We start from the raw sequence: 15886 nt of genomic DNA on the forward strand, positions 1-15886 counted from the left end.
TATATACGATATTTTTCATATAAATCATCCTCATCGCTCGCATATCTATCATCACCTTAAACTTAAAAACTTTACGTGGTAAAAAACTTCAAGGATTTAATTTAAAAGAATCCTATTATGAATTTGAAGGACTGGCAACACCTCAGGCCACCACAACCACCACCTCCACGAGTTCAACAAGCGGCTTCTCCTCGTCAGGCATTTCGAAAGCCTGCGGTCCCAATATGTATCGTTGTGAAAATGGTCCCTGTATACAGTTGGCTTTGCGTTGCAATGGCAATTTTGATTGTCCTTTGGACATTAGTGATGAGCTTGATTGTCCAGAAATGGATAATGCCATAGATAGTAAGTTTGTGACCAGAACAAAAAAAGGGGAAGCAATTAAAAAGCACTTCAAATGGTTAAAAAAGGAAGCACCAGTACTAAACTTGAGGAAATAATTATGTGCAAAAAAAAACCTTTAGAAACAAAGGAATTTGTGCAGTAATTTGAATTTACTAAAAATAAATTAACAAATTAAACCCATAAATATCTAAAAACAACAAAAAATTTCTTTGATTTCAAAATCAATTGCCAGTTTAAAATTTATTTATAGTCCTGTAATCCAAATCTCTAATAATACCCGAAAATAGTTTTTACAATCCCTAAACAGTACCCAGAGATCTTAAAATTCACTTTAAATGGAAAAGGAAGCACCAAATATTATTTTTCAAATTCCCTAAATTTAAAAAAAGTAGTAAATCTTATACTTTTTAAAAATATTAGCAAAATCGAAAATAATTAAATTTCTGGTTAATTGAAGCCTTTTAGAATTATTTATTGATAGAATTTGCTAAATTCCTTTAGTTTTAAATAGTAGTAAATCTACTACTTTTTTAAAATAAAAGCGGAATTCCAAAATTTTTAAATTTCTTATTTATTACAGCCAATTATTAGTATTTAGAGTTATAATTTTGCAAATTTTTTAATTTTTTAAAAAGGTAGTAAATCTACTACTGTTTTAAAAGTTAACAAAATTAGAAAAATTTTATATTTTTCAATAATGGAAGCCATTAGGAATTATTAAGGGATATAAATTTCGGAATATTTTCATTTTTTAAAAAGGTAGTAAATCTACTACTATTTTAAAAGTTACCAAAATCCGAAAAATTTTATATTTCTCAATAATTGTAGCCAATAAGAATTATTTAACGATATAAATTTCGGAATATTTCCATTTTTTAAAAAGGTAGTAAATCTACTACTTTTTAAAAAGTTAACAAAATCCGAAAAATTTTATATTTCTCAATAATGGAAGCCAATAAGAATTATTTTGGGTTATAAATTTCTAATTTTTTTAATTTTTTAAAAGTTAACAAAATCCGAAAAATTTTATATTTCTCAATAATGGAAGCCAATAAGAATTATTTAGGGATGTAAATTTCTAATTTTTTTAATTTTTAGAAAAGGTAGTAAATCTACTACTTTTTAAAAAGTTAACAAAATCCGAAAAATTTTATATTTCTCAACAATGGAAGCCAATAAGAATTATTTAGGAATATAAATTTTGAAATATTTCCATTTTTTCAAAAGGTAGTAGATCTACTACTTTTTTAAAAGTTAACAAAATTAGAAAAATTTTATATTTCTCAATAATGGAAGCCAATAAGAATTATTTAGGGTTATAAATTTCGGAATATTTGCATTTTTTCAAAAGGTAGTAAATCTACTACTTTTTTAAAAGTTAACAAAATCCAAAAAGTTTTATATTTCTCAATAATGGAAGCCAATAAGAATTATTTAGGGTTATAAATTTCGGAATATTTGAATTTTTTCAAAAGGTAGTAGATCTACTACTTTTTTAAAAGTTAACAAAATTAGAAAAGTTTTATATTTCTCAATAATGGAAGCCAATAAGAATTATTTAGGGTTATAAATTTCTAATTTTTTAATTTTTAAAAAAGGTAGTAAATCTACTACTTTTTAAAAAGTTAACAAAATGAGAAAAAATTTATATTTCTCTTAATTGGAGCCAATAAGAATTATTTAGGGTTATAAATTTCTAATTTTTTTAATTTTTTAAAAAGGTAGTAAATCTACTACTTTTTAAAAAGTTAGCAAAATCAGAAAAATTTTATATTTCTCAATAATATAAGCCAATAAGAATTATTTAGGGATATAAATTTCGAAATATTTGCATTTTTTCAAAAGGTAGTAAATCTACTACCTTTTTAAAAGTTACCAACAAGTTTTGTATTTCTCAATAATGGAAGTCAATAAGAATTATTTAGGATTATAAATTTCTAATTTTTTAATTTTCAAAAAAGGTAGTAAAAGTTAACAAAATCCGTATCTTTTTTCCTAACATTTTCATTTCTAAAATATTTCAATATTTTTTCAAAATTTTTTCAAAATTTTTTTTTAATTTTTCAATTTGTGTCTCCATTTTTAGGCTCTGTACCCACCACTGCCTCACCCCAATTGAACTTGAAGACTTATCCCGATAATCAAATCATCAAAGAAAGTAAGTACAATTATAAAACCCAAAAATATTTGAAAATTCACTGAAAAAAAACAAAAAAAAAATCGGCCAAAGACGATTTTAATTTAAAATCCACTATAAGGCAAGAAAAATAACTAAAATATTAAATAAAATGTCCTTTAAAATATAAAATGTTGAACCATTTTAACCCCAAACCCTTATTGTTAACCCTTTAAATAGTGGAGTTTAGATTAAAAATTCTTTTATTTTCTTAAAAACTTTATTTAATCTTAAAAAAACAATTTAAACTATCCTAATTAAAACGTAAAATTTGTTGCTTCCCCCCTTATTTTTGTTTAAAAAAAAATCTCAAAAACTAATGCTTAACCCATTAAAAACCATGCGTCTAAATCAAAAAACAAATAAACCAAAAACTAAATAATAAAACAGGATATATTAGGGAGGGTAAGTGTTCAAAAAAACAAATACTTGTTCAAACCAAATATAAAAAAACAGCTATGAACTACCAACAAAAAATCACAAAAGCCCCAATTAGAATTGTAAAATAAACAGGGAACCCAAATTTCCTTAAATTTTACAACTCCAATTTGGAAAAGTCGCACCACGAATGCTCAGCAATGTACATATTACAATATATTACAAGGTTTTTTGTAAATATTATACCAAAACACTTAAAAATGTACAAACGGTTGATTAAGCCGGCACTTAATGGAAACCCTACCAAAATCCCACTTCCCCATAAATTTCTCATATAAAAAAAAATCCTTTAAATTTTTCCAAAACTTACTTCCTAAGCTTTTCAAATTAATTAAAAAAATGAATTTTTCGAATTCCCAAAAAAAAATTAAAATCCCAGAAAATTCCCTAGAACAAAAAATTTGATTTTTTATCAAAATCTTAGTTCAAAAATCAATTTTACTTAATATCTTATTAATTTAAACATATTTTAGAAATTCCCAAATAAAAAAAAAAATCCCCAAAATTTCCCCAAAAAAAAATCAATAAATTTTTAGTTTTAAAACTTGTAAAATAAAACATTTTAATTCTTTCAATTCAAATATAAAAAAATAATTTTTTACAAATTCCCAAACGAAAATCAAAAATTCCAGAAAAATTCCCCATACAAAAAACAAAACATTTTTATAAAAATCTTGAGAGAAACCTATTCAGACTTAAAATTTATTCAATTCAAATAAAAAAAGTAATTTTTTACAAATTCCCAAAATGAAAATCATAAATCCCAGAAAATTTCCCCTCGCAAAATTAAATTTTTTTTAGAAAAATCATCAGAAAAATATATTTTTCCTTGAAATTTATTCAATTCACTTAAATAAATTATATTTTAAGAATTCCCAAAACGATAAACAAAAATCCCAGAAAATGCCCCAAACCAAAAAAGATCTTTTTTATACAAATCAAGTTATTTTCCTTAAAATCTATTAAAATTTTCAAAAAAAAATCTAATTTTAGAAATTCCCAAAATCAAAAACACAATCCCAGAAAATTCACCTTAAATTTCAATTTAATTTTTTTAACAATAGTACCAAAATTTTCATTTTTTAAAAAGGTAGTAAATCTACTACTATTTTCAAAGTTAACAAAATCCGAAAAATTTTATATTTCTCAATAATTGTAGCCAATAAGAATTATTTAGGGATATAAATTTCACATTTTGTTCATTTTTTAAAAAGGTAGTAAATCTACTACTTTTTTAATAGTTCACAAAATCCTAAAAATTTTATATTTCTCAATAATTTTAGCCAATAAGAATTATTTAGGGATATAAATTTCTAAATTTTTTAATTTTTTAAAAAGGTAGTAAATCTACTACTTTTTAAAAGTTAGCAAAATCTCCAAAATTTTATATTGCTCTATAATTGCAGTCAATAAGAATTATTTAGGGATATAAATTTCTAAATTCGTTCATTTTTTAAAAAGGTATTAAATCTACTACTTTTTTAAAAGTTACTAAAATCCAAAAATTTTATATTTCTCTATAATTGGCGCCATTAAGAATTATTTAGGGATATAAATTTCGGAATATTTGCATTTTTTAAAAAGGTAGTAAATCTACTACTTTTTTAAAAGTTAACAAAATCAGAAAAAATTGATATTTCTCTATAATTGCAGTCAATAAGAATTATTTAGGGATATAAATTTCACATTTTGTTCATTTTTTAAAAAGGTAGTAAATCTACTACTATTTTAAAAGTTACCAAAATCTCCAAAATTTTATATTTCTCTTAATTTTAGCCAATAGGAATTATTTAGGCATATAAATTTCTAAATTTGTTCATTTTTTAAAAAGGTAGTAAATCTACTACTTTTTTAAAAATTACTAAAATCCAAAAATTTTATATTTCTCAATAATGGAAGCCAATAATAATTATTTAGGGATATAAATTTCGGAATATTTCCATTTTTTAAAAAGGTAGTAAATCTACTACTTTTTTAAAAGTTAACAAAATTCGAAAAATTTTATATTTCTCTATAAATGTAGCCAATAAGAATATAAATTTCTATTTTTTTTAATTTTTAAAAAAGGTAGTAAATCTACTACTTTTTTAAAAGTGAACAAAATGAGAAAAATTTTATATTTCTCAATAATGGAAGCCATTAAGAATTATTTGGGGGTATAAATTTCGGAATATATCCATTTTTTAAAAAGGTAGTAAATCTACTACTATTTTAAAAGTTAATAAAATCCGAAAAAATTTATATTTTTCAATAATGGAAGCCATTAAGAATTATTTAGGCATATAAATTTCTAAATTTGTTCATTTTTTAAAAAGGTAGTAAATCTACTACTATTTTAAAAGTTAACAAAATTCGAAAAATTTTATATTTTTCAATAATGGAAGCCATTAGGAATTATTAAGGGATATAAATTTCGGAATATTTTCATTTTTTAAAAAGGTAGTAAATCTACTACTATTTTAAAAGTTACCAAAATCCGAAAAATTTTATATTTCTCAATAATTGTAGCCAATAAGAATTATTTAACGATATAAATTTCGGAATATTTCCATTTTTTAAAAAGGTAGTAAATCTACTACTTTTTTAAAAGTTACCAAAATTAGAAAAATTTTATATTTCTCAATAATGGAAGCCATTAAGAATTATTTAGGGATATAAATTTCGGAATATTTTCATTTTTTAAAAAGGTAGTAAATCTACTACTATTTTAAAAGTTACCAAAATCCGAAAATTTTTGTATTTCTCAATAATTTTAGCCAATAACAATTATTTAGGGATATAAATTTCACATTTTGTTCATTTTTTAAAAAGGTAGTAAATCTACTACTATTTTAAAAGTTATCAAAATCCGAAAAATATTATATTTCTCAATAATTTTAGCCAATAAGAATTATTTAGGGATATAAATTTCTAATTTTTTTAATTGTTAAAAAGGTAGTAAATCTACTACTTTTTTAAAAGTCACCAAAATCTCCAAAATTTTATATTTCTATATAATTGGCGCCATTAAGAATTATTTAGGTATATAAATTTCGGAATATTTCCATTTTTTAAAAAGGTAGTAAATCTACTACTTTTTTAAAAGTTACGAAATATCCAAAATTTTATATTTCTCAATAATTTTAGCCAATAAGAATTATTTAGGGATATAAATTTCCATTTTTTTTAATTTTTAAAAAAGGTAGTAAATCTACTACTTTTTTAAAAGTGAACAAAATGAGAAAAATTTTATATTTCTCAATAATGGAAGCCATTAAGAATTATTTAGGGATATAAATTTCGGAATATTTTTACTTTTTAAAAAGGTAGTAAATCTACTACTATTTTAAAAGTTAACAAAATCCGAAAAATTTTATATTTTTCAATAATGGAAGCCATTAGGAATTATTTAGGGATATAAATTTCGGAATATTTTCATTTTTTAAAAAGGTAGTAAATCTACTACTATTTTAAAAGTTACCAAAATCCGAAAAATTTTATATTTCTCAATAATGGAAGCCAATAAGAATTATTTAGGGATATAAATTTCGCAATATTTTCATTTTTTAAAAAGGTAGTAAATCTACTACTATTTTAAAAGTTAACAAAATCCGAAAAATTTTATATTTCTCAATAATGGAAGCCATTAAGAATTATTTAGGGATATAAATTTGTAATTTTATTCATTTTTAAAAAGGTAGTAAATCTACTACTATTTTAAAAGTTAACAAAATCCAAAAAAATTTATATTTCTCAATAATCTTAGCCAATAAGAATTATTTAGGGATATAAATTTCGCAATATTTCCATTTTTTAAAAAGGTAGTAAATCTACTACTTTTTTTAAAAGTTACCAAAATCGAAAAAATTTTATATTTTTCAATAATTTTAGCCAATAAGAATTATTTAGGGATATAAATTTCTAATTTTTTTAATTGTTAAAAAGGTAGTAAATCTACTACTTTTTTAAAAGTCACCAAAATCTCCAAAATTTTATATTTCTATATAATTGGCGCCATTAAGAATTATTTAGGTATATAAATTTCGGAATATTTCCATTTTTTAAAAAGGTAGTAAATCTACTACTATTTTAAAAGTTAACAAAATCCAAAAAATTTTATATTTCTCAATAATTTGAGCCAATAGGAATTATTTAGGGATATAAATTTCTAAATATGTTCATTTTTAAAAAGGTAGTAAATCTACTACTTTTTAAAAAGTTAGCCAAATTGTAAAATTTTAAAATATTTCGTTAATTGGTGGCAGTTAAAAACCTAAATCACTTACAATTCCTCTCCAAAATCCTTATCACTCCCAGAATGCCCAGAGAAAATATATAAAAATCTCTTCGTGAAACAAAATATAAATACAATACACCAGAACACTGTTAAATAAAACTATAAAGCACTTGCTAAATTCCTTAAAACTTAAAAAGAAAATCCTGTAAATACACCCAAACGATATAACAAATATCACCTAGGAATGCCTACTTTATATATAAAAATCTTTACTTTTCTATTATTATTTTTTACTAATCTTTATTAACCCTTCATTAAACAGGCCGTGAAGTGATCTTCCGTTGTCGTGACGAAGGCATGTTACGTGCCAAGGTTAGATGGACCAGACCCGGTGGTCGTGCTTTGCCTGTGGGCGCTCGCGACAAGGATGGCCGTTTGGAAATTCCCAATATTCGTGTTGAAGATTCTGGAACTTATATCTGTGAAGCTGTTGGCTATCCTCGCCATGTGGCAGGACAACAAGTCTCTGTACAATTGACCGTAGAGAAATGTAAGTATTTGGGTAGCATGGACTGGCAGAGTTAAGCTGTTAAATTTCACTTAATGATAATTTGAATTTTGCATGCCAAGCTTGGGGATCAAATAGATATGTTATACCTTCGAATAAAATCAAATATGGCACTGTGCCTCACATAGATTTGGAATTTTTTGGCTTAGGTAATAATTTCTCATACAAATCTATAAAATAAATTCCAATATTACCTTAGAGTAATTCCCAGCTTAATGTAAAATTTCCTTAATTTATTTACCCCCTCAACAAAATGCTTATCTTAAATAATAATGGATAACTGAATAAAATGGTAAATAGAGTAGTTTATCCTTTAGTTTGTACCACAAATCCTTATCAACTTTAAGGAAAACCAAACCCAACTAATTTCGAATTCCTTTCTTTATTTAGTCAATCCTCGTGATGATCGTTTGCCCTCAGCTTGCTCCAACACCCAGGCTACTTGCTTGAATGGTGAATGTATTGACAAGTCTCAGATATGTGATGGTATCCCTCATTGTTCGGATGGCTCTGATGAGCATAGTTGTTCTCATGGTCGCAAGTGTCATCCCAATCAGTTCATGTGCCGCAATTCCAAGTGTGTGGATCGTGTGTGGCGTTGTGATGGTGAAGATGATTGTGGTGATAATTCGGATGAGGAAAGTTGTGATCCTGAACCCTCTGGCGCTCCCTGCCGTTATGATGAATTCCAATGTCGCAGTGGCCATTGTATTCCCAAGTCCTTCCAGTGTGATGATACCAATGATTGCCGTGATGGCTCTGATGAAATCGGTTGCAGTAAGTATCTTCTTTGTATTATTATCCTATTATGTCTTTTATTTATATAATTCCTGTTTGTTTTCTAGTGGCCCCCGACAAGATCCGTGATCCTCCACCAACTGCCAACTTGAAACAGGGCGATTCCTTGAACTTGACTTGTGTTGGCGTGGGTACCCCCACTCCCGTTATTGTATGGCGTTTGAATTGGGGCCATGTTCCCGAAAAGTGTGTCAGCAAGAGTTTCAGCGGCTCCGGCTCTTTGTACTGTCCCGATATGCAAGTCGGTGATAGCGGTGCCTACTCTTGTGAAATCATCAATACCAAGGGCAGCAAATTCGCCACCGATACTTTGGTTACCGTCGAAGCTCCTATACGTCCCGGTGTCTGTCCTGCTGGCTTCTTTAATATGTTGGCTCGCCGTCCCGAGGAATGTATTAACTGCTTCTGCTTTGGTGTCACCAAATCTTGCAAATCCGCCGAACTCTTCAACTATGCCATTCAACCTCCCATTACCTCACACCGTGTGGTCGATGTGGAGCTCAGTCCCTACAGCAGCATTGTTATTAATGAAGCCCCCACCTCGGGCATCATGAACTTGAGACATGGTGTTCAATTCCGTGCCACTGATGTTTTGTATGGCAGCCGTAGTGCTCCTTACTTGGCCTTACCTTCCGATTATATGGGCAATCAATTGAAATCTTATGGTGGCTTCATTAAATACGATGTCAGCTTCATGGGTCAAGGACGTCCCACCTCAACACCTGATGTTATTGTTACCGGCAATGGATTTACTTTGACCTACCGTTCTCGTGAACAGCCCCAACCCAATGTCATCAATCATATGGAAATTCAATTTACTCCTGGCCAATGGAAGAAACCTGATGGTCGCGTGGCTACACGTGAAGAAATCATGATGATTTTGGCCAATGTCGACAATGTATTGATACGTTTGAGCTATATTGATGCCACCGAAAGACAAGTGGAATTAACCAATATCTTAATGAACTCGGCTGGTGATCATGATCAAGGTTTGGGCCAAGCTTCTTTGATTGAACAGTGCTCTTGTCCTGTAGGCTATATTGGTGATTCCTGTGAAAACTGTGCTCCTGGTTATGTTAGACAAGCTGGCGGTCCCTGGTTGGGTCGTTGTGTGCCCTTCACTCCCGAACCCTGTCCAGCTGGCACTTATGGTGATCCTCGCCGTGGCATTCAATGCCGTGAATGTCCCTGTCCTCAGACTGGCTCGAATAACTTTGCTTCTGGCTGCTCTTTGGGTCCCGACAATGAGGTTACCTGCAACTGCAATGAAGGCTACACTGGCAGACGTTGTGAATTCTGTGCTCCTGGCTATTCCGGTCATCCTTTGACTCCTGGCGGCCGCTGTTATCCCATACCCGAAAGCACCTGCAATGCTGAGGGCACCTACTCTGTCAATGCCGATGGCACTTGTACCTGCAAGGCTTTGGTAACTGGCGCTCGTTGTGATACCTGCAAACCCGACTCCTTCCACCTGAACGCCTTCACCTACACCGGCTGCATTGAGTGCTTCTGCAGTGGCTTGCCCACTAGCTGTGGCAGCAGTTCCTGGTACCGCGATCAAATCTCATCCGCTTTCGGCCGCTCCAGTGCTCCCCATGGCTTTGGCTTGATCACCAACTACAACACCGACAAACCCACTAGTGTGGGCTTCTCGCAAACTGGCAACTTCCTGACTTTCTCAGAACCCAGAACTTCGGAAACTTTGTACTGGCAATTGCCCGCCCAGTTCTTGGGTAACAAGATCACCGCCTATGGTGGTAAATTGAATTATACCTTGAGCTACACTGCCATGCCTGGTGGTTTAATGTCACGCAGCACCTCTCCCGATGTGGTCATTAAGTCTGGCGAAGATTTAACCATCATTCACTATCGCAGAAGTGGTGTTAGTCCCAGCTCTTCCAACTCCTACTCGGTGCCCATCATTGAAAGTGCCTGGTATCGTTCGGATGGCCAACCCGTCAACAGGCAACATTTGTTAATGGCTCTTTCCAAGATCGAGGCCGTCTACATCAAGGCTACTTACACCACCAGCACCAAGGATGGTACTTTGACTCAAGTGGTCATGGATATTGCCACACCCACCAATTTGGGCACTGCCAGAGCTGTTGAAGTTGAGGAATGTCGCTGTCCCGAAGGTTATATTGGTCTGTCCTGTGAACGTTGTGCTCCTGGCTTTAAGCGTAATCCCGAAGCTGGTCTCTATTTGGGTCTGTGTGAACCCTGTGAATGTAATGGCCACTCTAGCCAGTGTGACAGTGAGTCTGGTGCCTGCCTTAACTGTGCCGACAATACCGAAGGTGAATTCTGTGAACGTTGTGCTTATGGCTATACTGGTGATGCCACCCATGGTACTCCCTACGATTGCCAACCCGGAGCCGATGATTCCACCGCCTACCCCAGACCTCCACCAGCCACCAACCAAACCTGCAGCCACTGCAATCCCGATGGTACTGAATCTTGCGATAATGGCTATTGTTATTGTAAATCGAATGTGCAAGGCACCTACTGTGACCAGTGCCGCTCCGGCACTTATGGTCTTTCTGCCAACAATCCCGATGGCTGCGGTGAATGCTATTGCTCTCAGAAGTCATCCACCTGCCGTTCCGCCTCTTTGTATCGCCAATTCATACCCGTTGATTTCCTTAGCAATCCCCCACTCTTCACCGACGAAGAGGGCCTCATTGCTGATACTGAGAACTTGAATTTCGACATTGAAAGAAACGAATATACCTACAGCTACACTTCCTACACCCCCAAATTCTGGAGTCTTAGAGGTTCAGTATTGGGCAATCAATTGTACTCCTACGGTGGTGTCTTGTCCTACCAATTGAATGTTCAGACCTATGGCCACTATGAACCCGGCAATGATGTCATACTTATTGGTAATGGCCAGAAATTGTTGTGGTCTCGTCCTAGCTCCGAACAGGAAAACACTGAATACAAAATACGCCTGCATGAAGATGAAAACTGGCAGGTCATGCAACGCGGTGTCATGCAACGTGCCTCCCGCCTTGACTTCATGAATGTCTTGTCGAATTTGGAACACATTTTGATCAGAGCCACCCCCAAGATACCCACCACACGCACTGCCATCAGTGATGTTATATTGGAAAGTGCCGTCGAGACACCCTTCCCCGATGCCCAACACGCCACCGAAATTGAGGTATGCACCTGTCCTGCAGGCTACTCCGGTACCTCTTGCGAAAGCTGTTCTCCAATGCACTATCGCGATAACAGCGGCAATTGTTTGGTCTGTCCCTGCCAAGATGACTCCACCAACTCCTGCAGTTTGGATGAACGTGGCTATGTGAGGTGCCAGTGCAAACCTGGTTATGGCGGCGACCGTTGTCAAAATCCCGGTAAGTTTGGGAATGTTTTGGGGAACTTCAGTGATTCCCTAAACTCTAAAGAAAATTTATTATGGCATGTTTCATTTTTTTGATTTAGTGTACAGCTTTTTTATTTCTTGCTTGCTAGAGAAGAAGAGAGCATGCTTGTTTGGAAAGCTTAAAAAATACAAAAAGTTAGGCAAGAGAGGATTAAGGATGTTTTCCTGAACAGAACTAGAACAGAACTAGAACAGAACTAGAACAGAACTAGAACAGAACTAGAACAGAACTAGAACAGAACTAGAACAGAACTAGAACAGAACTAGAACAGAACTAGAACAGAACTAGAACAGAACAGAACTAGAACAGAACTAGAACAGAACTAGAACAGAACTAGAACAGAACTAGAACAGAACTAGAACAGAACTAGAACAGAACTAGAACAGAACTAGAACAGAACTAGAACAGAACTAGAACAGAACTAGAACAGAACTAGAACAGAACTAGAACAGAACTAGAACAGAACTAGAACAGAACTAGAACCGAACTGAGCTAGTACAGAAATTTTGAGGTTAGAATTTTTCAAAATCGAAATTAAAGCCATTTTCGATAGAAAACCAGATTTAGAGGATTGCTAATATTTTTATTATTTGGGTTTGTTTATAAAAATTGCAACATAAAATAGTTGGGAATGCAAAAATTTTGAGGTTAGAATTTTTCAAAATCTAAATTAAGGCCATTTTTGAGAGAAAAACTGATTTAGAGGATTGCTAATATTTATATTATTCGGTTTTGTTTATAAAAATTACATATTTTAGATTGGAAATGCAAAAATTTTAATTTTTAATTTTGAGGTTAGAATGTTTCAAAATCTAAATTAAGGCAATTTTCTACTGAAAAACAAATGTAGACGTTTACTTATATTTATAACATTTGATTTTGCTTATAAAAATTACATATTTTAGGTTTAAAAAGCAAAAAATTCAATTTTGAAAAATTTCAATTTTGAGGTTAGAATTTTCCAAAATCAGAATTAAGGCAATTTTCTAGGGAAAACCAAATGTAGAGTATTGATAATATTTATAGAAATCGGTTTTGATTATAAAAATTGCATATTTAATGTTGACAAGGCAAAAATTTTAATTTTTAAAATTTTCTAATTTTGAGGTTAGAATTTTTCAAAATCTAAATTAAAGCAATTTTAGAGAGAAAAATAGATGTAGAATAATGCTAATATGTATAACAGTTGGTTTTGGTTATAAAAATTACATATTTTAGGTTTGAAATGCAAAGATTTCATTTTTTTAAATTGTTAGGTTAGAATTTTTTCAAAATCTAAATTAAGACAATTTTCTATAGAAAACCAAATGTTGAGCTTAATAATATTTGTTGCATTTTGTTTTGCTTATAAAAATTACATATTTTAGGTTGGGAATGCAAAAATTTCAATTTTTAAAATTTTTAATTTTGAGGTTAGAATTTTTCAAAATCTAAATTAAGGCAATTTTCAACCGAAAAATAGATGTAGTATAATGCTAATATTTATAGCATTTGGTTTTGATTATAAAAATTAAATATTTTATGTTAGGAATGCAATAATTTAAATTTTTTAAATTTTGAGGTTAGAATTTTTCAAAATCTAAATTAAGGCAATTTTTAACAGAAAAATAGATGTAGAATAATGCTAATATTTATAGCATTTGATTTTGATTATAAAAATTACATATTTTAGGTTGGAAATGCAAAAATTTAATTTTTTAAAATTTTTAGGTTAGAATTTTTAAAAATCTAAATTAAGACAATTTTCTACAGAAAACCAAATGTTAAGCTTGATAATATTTGTTGCATTCAGTTTGGCTTATAAGAATTACATATTTTAGGTTGGAAATGCCAACATTTTTGTTTTTAAAATTTTCTAATTTTGAGGTTAGAATTTTTTAAAATCTAAATTAAGGCAATTTTCAACCGAAAAATAGATGTAGAATAATGCTAATATTTATAGCATTTGGTTTTGATTATAAAAATTACATATTTTAGGTTGGAAATGCCAACATTTTTTGTTTTAAAATTTTTAATTTTGAGGTTAGAATTTTTAAAATCTAAATTAAAGCAATTTTCAAGAGAAAATTAGATGTAGAGCAATGATAATATTTATAAAATTCGATTTTGTTTATAAAAATTACATATTTTAGGTTGGAAATGCCAACATTTTTTGTTTTAAAATTTTTAATTTTGAGGTTAGAATTTTTAAAATCTAAATTAAAGCAATTTTCAAGAGAAAATTAGATGTAGAGCAATGATAATATTTATAAAATTCGATTTTGTTTATAAAAATTACATATTTTAGGTTTGAAATGCAAAAATTTAAATTTTTAAAATTTTTAATTTTGAGGTTAGAATTTTTCAAAATCTAAATTAAGGCTAATTTTAAGAGAAAATTAAATGTAGAGCACTGATATTATTTATATTATTTGTTTTGGTTTATAAAAATTATATATTTTATGCTGGGAATAATAAAATTTTATATTTTGAGGTTAGAATTTTTTTTTTAAATTTTTAAATTAAGCAACATTTTTTGGGTAAAAAGTTAGGCTTTAGATTAGTTATACTAAGTTTTAAAGTTTTTAAATTGGAATTTAGATTTTTTACCAAAAATTTTGAGCTTAGTTTTTTTAATTGAAGTGAGAAATTTAATACTTTCTTTAGTTTTTTTAACAAAAAAATTTTGTTTCTCTATCTTTTTTTTCCAATTTATTTAAATTTATTGAATAAACAAAAAAATTCAAAAAAAAAACGAAATGAAATGAAATTAGTGGCCCCACCACGCGAAATGCTATGCAACATAAGCCGAGGATTCTGTTGTAGTGGCTTTCAATTTAATATTGAGCCCAATCAAAGCATCTCCTACAATGAAACCTTGCTACTATATCGAGGTCGCCAGTACGTAGGAAATGTAACCAAGTTACGTTATGGCTGTAATACAAGAGGTTCAAAAAAAATACATTTTTTGTGTTTTATTTTCATATAATTTTTTTTTTTGGTATTTTCAAATAGTTTAGTTTTGAAACAAATGTTTAACCTGTGGGTTTGAATTTAAATTTCTAATACAAATATTTAATATATTACTACTACTACTACTACAAAACTATGTTGTGTTTGTAAATTGGTAGTGAATTCTAAAACTCAAACATTTTCCAAGTAGAATTTTGAAAAAAAAAAATAAAATCTTTAAAAAAGAAATACAAAAACTAAATCAATCCTCTTGTTTTTAATGTCTGTCTTTAAGCCCATTTATATAATTTTTTTGTGTAAAATAATTTTAGTTTGAAACAAAAAAAAAATAATAAAAGAACAACTCTGTGTTTTAGCAAAACTTGTGTACAAAATTTATCTAGAGCAACTGGGTTTACCAAATAGTTTAACTAAAATATAAATCTATGTTTTGTGTGCTACTCAGAATTTAAGCTAATTTCTATAGAATTAGTTAAAACATTATTTTTTAACTCCATTTTTATTCCAAACATTTTTGTAAAAATCCAAAAAAAAATCAAAAAAATTTTCTTACAAAATTTCAAGTTTATAAAAAAAAAAAATCTACTAACGTTTTTTGTGTATAAATTTAAAAAATATAAAAAAAAAACTATAAAATAATTGGTAGTTTTTGTTTGTAGCTTTAGTAATATTTTTGATTCAAAAACAAAAATCATTTTTATACCTTTCAAAAATCATTGTCACTAACCTTTAGTTGTTGTCTCCCCTATTTGTTACTTTATTTTATAGAATCGAAACTAATATTCCAATATTTTCTATTTCCCCCCAAACATTTTTGTCTTTTTATAGAAGGCTATGAACCCGAACAATCTACACCACATCCCACACCCGATACCGATTTTAGGACCCACATAACTGTTTCGATTGCTCCACCCGAGATCACCATCATACCAGTTGGCGGCTCTATTACACTCTCTTGCAGTGGTCATTTGGCCTGGAATGGCGTAAGTATTTTCTTTGTTAAC

At 29.7% G+C, this 15886-nt stretch overlaps 1 protein-coding gene across 12 annotated transcripts in view; it reads left to right on the forward strand.

Moving 5' to 3' along the window:
- Positions 1 to 15886, forward strand: part of trol (terribly reduced optic lobes) — a 239541-nt gene that overhangs the window by 190779 nt on the left and 32876 nt on the right. For all 12 annotated transcript variants that reach the window (XM_065510085.1, XM_065510086.1, XM_065510087.1 and 9 more), the window contains 5 exons: positions 2432 to 2503; positions 7498 to 7725; positions 8134 to 8520; positions 8589 to 11900; positions 15711 to 15865. In XM_065510085.1, coding sequence (XP_065366157.1) covers positions 2432 to 2503; positions 7498 to 7725; positions 8134 to 8520; positions 8589 to 11900; positions 15711 to 15865 — 4154 coding nt within the window. The remainder of the gene's footprint in view (positions 1 to 2431; positions 2504 to 7497; positions 7726 to 8133; positions 8521 to 8588; positions 11901 to 15710; positions 15866 to 15886) is intronic.

The sequence above is a fragment of the Calliphora vicina genome, chromosome 4 (assembly GCF_958450345.1).
Source record: "Calliphora vicina chromosome 4, idCalVici1.1, whole genome shotgun sequence".
Lineage (NCBI taxonomy): Eukaryota > Metazoa > Arthropoda > Insecta > Diptera > Calliphoridae > Calliphora > Calliphora vicina.